Source organism: Salmo salar, chromosome 23, assembly GCF_965601325.2.
Source record: "Salmo salar chromosome 23, fSalSal1, whole genome shotgun sequence".
Lineage (NCBI taxonomy): Eukaryota > Metazoa > Chordata > Actinopteri > Salmoniformes > Salmonidae > Salmo > Salmo salar.
In genome coordinates, this window is record NC_138313.1 from 32,731,510 (window position 1) to 32,736,238 (window position 4,729).

The 4,729-nt window shown below is 43.3% G+C and overlaps 1 protein-coding gene across 1 annotated transcript; it reads left to right on the plus strand.

Moving 5' to 3' along the window:
* Nucleotides 1–200: 200 nt before the first annotated feature.
* On the plus strand, nucleotides 201–4,073 carry LOC106584412 (sphingosine 1-phosphate receptor 3-like). The gene is made up of 2 exons (XM_014169709.3): nucleotides 201–516; nucleotides 1,622–4,073. Exon 2 carries the CDS (start codon nucleotides 1,640–1,642, stop codon nucleotides 2,948–2,950), a length of 1,311 nt encoding a protein of 436 aa, XP_014025184.1. The 5' UTR covers nucleotides 201–516; nucleotides 1,622–1,639; the 3' UTR covers nucleotides 2,951–4,073.
* The last annotated feature ends 656 nt before the right edge of the window (nucleotides 4,074–4,729 follow it).

Here is a 4,729-nt window from a genome sequence, read left to right on the forward strand (position 1 = left end):
TTTTAAAGTTTTTTTAGGTTTTTTTTAGAACTTCATTGTTGTTTAGGGCTTGTAAGTAAGCATTTTACTGTAAGGTCTACACCTGTTGTGTTCGGCGCTTGTGACAAATTACATTAGATTTGGTTTCATCCAAACCTCCAGTCATCACATGAAGCTGGGGTATACGGAATGATCCCGCCCTATTCAGTTTAGCACTGGGAGAAGTGAGAGTTGGACGTTTCAGAGAAGGGAGAAGTCGCTGGACCATAAAAAAGTTTGACAGATGTGAGAAGACTGTTTCGGAGTTGTGGGCTATAGCTAATTTATCGGAATGACATTTTAGCGGGAATATCAATAACAGGCATATTCATATAGTTTACTTGAATGTCCGCGATAAAATATGGAATCGATGACACGACGTAATCCGAGGATTGTTTGGATATTGAAGCAGGGATTTTGAACCAACACATCTGTCAAGGGGCCGTATGAACGTATCCATGTTTACAATCTCAAATGAAAATGTAAACAGTCCTTCAGGTAGGTCTAGGGTTGACTGATGTTCCTAAATTTAATGATGGACAATTTCATACTTTTACATCGAACCCTTACAAAAAAAGATTGTACCCTTACGAAAAATATTGCATTCAGTATGCAGTATAACTGCGGTACACTGTAGTATAACTGCAGTTAGAGTGCAGAATAACTGCAGTATGCTGTAAATACTTCGTCCAAAATAACTGTTTTTTCACTGCTGTAATTTTACAGTACACTGCAGTTTTTCTGTAGTTACTGTGTCCAAAATACAACTGTCAACCGTTGATAATGTACTTTTACTGCAGTTTCAAAACTGCCCTTACAAAAAAAAGATTGCAGTTTTGAAACTGCAGTAAAAGTGCAGTAACTGAAGTCAACTGTGGTATTTTGGATGCAGTAATTGCAGAATAACTGCGGTGTACTGCAATTGGACTGCAGTTATACTGCACTCTAACGGCAGTTACACTGCAAAATTACTACAGTAAAAAAAGCGGTTATTTTGGATGCAATATTTACAGCATACTGAGTTATTATGCGCTCTAAGTCTTCTGCACTCTAACGGCAGTATTTTCAGCATGCTGGAGTTTTTCTGCACTGTAATTGCATTTATACTACTGCGTACTGCAGTTACACAGCACTCTAACAGCAATCTTTTATAGTAAGGGAAAAAAATAACTATTTCATTCGAGTGATTACTGTCAAACACATTAGTAATGAACCATCTTACTTTATCAGTTCTTATTCTAATAAGATTGGCAGAATGGAAGAAACACATTCTATCCAAACATAGGGGAAAGATTTATCCACTAAATTTACACTTTTCAATCATGTATTTTTGAGTACAAATGTAAATGTTTAGAATGGCATCAAGATGTAGAAACCCTGTTCTTAAATGTAATTCATGATGATTGATTACTATAGCATGCCTTTGCAGCCTACTAAAAGTTTTCAAACTAACCAGAGATGTGACATGACATTTGTCAGTTAATTCTTACCCTCTGGCATGGAATATCTCATGGGTTAAATCAACATATAAGCGATTCCTTCATTCATAATAAAGTACCTACTGAATTTTGTGAAATACATTTTAATGCAGTGTATCCAACAGGTCCCTATAAAGAGTGTGATGCCAACAGTGCCAGATAAAGTAGTCCACGGCCAGTTGATCCTCTGTCTACAGTCGGTGGTGTTCTGGCGCCCTCTGTTGTGTGACGAGGGAAGGCCAGGGACAGACAGGATGGAGAACGTGTTTGAGGAGGGGATGAACCCTGTCATCATTGCCCACTACAACCACTCTGGGAAGTGGGGTCGACCTCGGAGCAGTGCGGCCTGTAAGACTGTTGTCCTCCTCCTCATCTGTGTCCTCATCGTGCTGGAGAACATCACAGTGCTGCTGGCGCTGTGGAGGAACAAACGCTTCCACAGTCGCATGTATTTCCTCATCGGTAACCTGGCCCTGTCTGACCTGTTGGCTGGGGTGGCCTATATGGTTAACATATTCACCTCTGGTAGCAGGACCTTCTTCCTGACGCCGGCCCAGTGGCTGGCAAGAGAGGGAAGCATGTTCGTGGCCCTCAGCGCATCCACCTTCAGCCTGCTGGCCATCGGTATCGAGAGACACATGACCATGGTGCGTCTGCGTCCGTGCGAGGCGGCGGGGCGGGGGAGGTTACTGGGGCTGCTGGGGGCATGCTGGGCCGTGTCGGTGCTGCTCAGTGCCCTGCCTTCCCTGGGCTGGAACTGCCTGGAACACCTGGCATCCTGCTCCACCGTGCTGCCCCTCTACGACAAGAGTTACGTGGCCTTCTGCATCAGCGTGTTCAGCGCCCTGCTGGTGGCCATCATCATCCTCTACATCCGCATCTACCGGCTGGTGACGTCCAGCGGGCGCAGGGTGAGCAGCAGGCCCTCGGAGCGCTCGCTGGCCCTGCTGAGGACGGTGGTGATAGTTCTGGGGGTGTTTGTGATGTGCTGGGCCCCGCTGTTCCTGCTGCTGCTTCTGGACGTGGGCTGCAGTCCGGAGCGCTGCCCTGTGCTCTACCATGTGGACTGGTTCATTGCCCTGGCCGTGCTCAACTCAGCACTCAACCCCCTCATCTACACCCTGTCCAGCAGGGAGATGAGAGCAGCTTTCTTTAGGCTGCTGTGCTGCTATCAGCCTCAACTGGAGGCCCCAGCCCCCATGGCAGGCAACCCCCACCTGGGGACTGTCATCCCCACGGCTGAGAACAGCAAGTCCAGTGTGGGGGGAGGAAGTAGTGGGATAACGGGGGCTGCCAAGTCTCTGACCCGGGGGAAGATCCCAATGCCCCTGAACTCTAACAACCAGCATTTAGACCCCTCAGCCCCCACGGTGCCACACCTCTCTGGACCAGCCGACCTGCTGTCAGCGGTGCTGGTCAAGGCTGGGGCACTGCCCTCCCTCAGCAAGTTCTGACTGGACAGCTAATTCACTGTAGACTGGTCCCAGATATGTATGCGCTCTAATAGTCTAGCCAACTACTCTGACTATCGTTGTCATGCCATGTTTGTCATAGTTGGCTAATGCACATCCAGATCTTGGACTAGGCTAGATTCACACAACATGGCTAGCTGGCAATGCTGTGTGTGGGCATTGTACAGGCATGAACAATGGGACAATTTCAGTATGTACTGGTGAAAGTAATGACCGAGGAGACCTTGGGTAAACACTTGGATGAGGTTTCTACTGATGAACTTTCTGTAAATGCATCGCTTCACCAATGAGCCCGCAAAGCGAAGCTCCGCTAAGGATCTACTCTTACCATAGCTCATCTAAAGCCACTATTTTGCAAAAACATTCAAAGGACTCACATTGAACCTTTGTACCTAATACATAATTGACATAACTATGGAACACAATGCAAAATGTTACCAAGTCATGCAATAGAGCAGGGCTGTTTAATGTCAGTCCTGGAGAGCCAAAACACTTCTGTTTTTCATCTTCTCTTTCTAACCAGGGACTGATTCAGACCCGGGACACCAGGTGAGTGCAGTTGACTACCAGGTACAAACAAAAACCAGAAGTGTTTTGAATTGAACAGCCCTGTAATAGAGCATAATATAGCTTTATTAACTATATATAGTGTGGGAACAGTGAATTAATTGTAATAAACTGTTTATATGTGTGTAATAGAGGATGGGTGGTGTGCAAATAAAAGTAGGATCACTGTGTATTGCACATGCAGTGTCTATTGTTTTTCCGATTCACCTGCCTTTCTCTTTCTATGTCAGCACAGGATATTTATTTTCAATGAAGACCAAGGCCTTCTTAGTGCTTTGAACTGTGTGACAATCCTTTGTGTGTATGTCTTAACTGTATAGTGAGTAAAATATTGATTTTGTAATGATTTGAAGTTTACTGCTAGAGTAAAGAACGTGTCAATATCGATTCTGGTAACTCTCAGCAACATAGATACAAGACACTCGCACAAATTATTTAACCAACAATGGACTGACTGTAAGTTACATTTAAATCTTGAGTGGTGTGGTGTCTAAAACCATTACATACCAATTTAATAAAAATAATACTTGCTTCATAAGCATTGGTAGCTTTTCGTGGTTTTGTATGTTAGGCTTTCATGTAATGCATTCTCAGATCAGTTACTGTAAACAACAACATTGCAGCATGTTTTCTCACAATATTATGTTTTAATTCAATCTGCTACTGTATGTAGACATGACATATGTTACATTTCAACTTGTTTTAGTTAAGGGCCATATTCCAAGCCTTAATCTTCCCACTTTTAACAGGGATCCTAATCCAGAGATAATAAACATACTAACAATAATGACACACAGAATAGCGGTATATTTTAATGGTTTATTAACTCTTCAGATGATACCATTTAATATCCTAATAGAAAATATCCAGGCCATTCATTCAACCGTTTCACACATAATTTGGAAGCTATTCTTTCCAGAAATGAATCTTGCATATCATGAAAGGATGATGCATTTCAACAACTCAATCTGTTTCACACTGCCACCTAGTGGGGAAAGAAAGGAAGGGAGGCTGCATCAGGTACTGCTGGAATGTCTACCAATGAACGGCATGTCCATCTTTTTGTGAGAAATTACACTGGCCACTCAAAACATTCATAAAGTATAAATGAGGCAGTAGTTATTAGTAAATGGTTTATAAGGAACTATATTAAACATCTCATGAATTATCTTATGAATCATTATTATATACTTT

Coding starts and splice junctions, on each gene's coding strand:
- LOC106584412 (XM_014169709.3), top strand. CDS start 1,640: ATGCCAACAGTGCCAGATAAAGTAGTCCACGGCCAGTTGATCCTCTGT.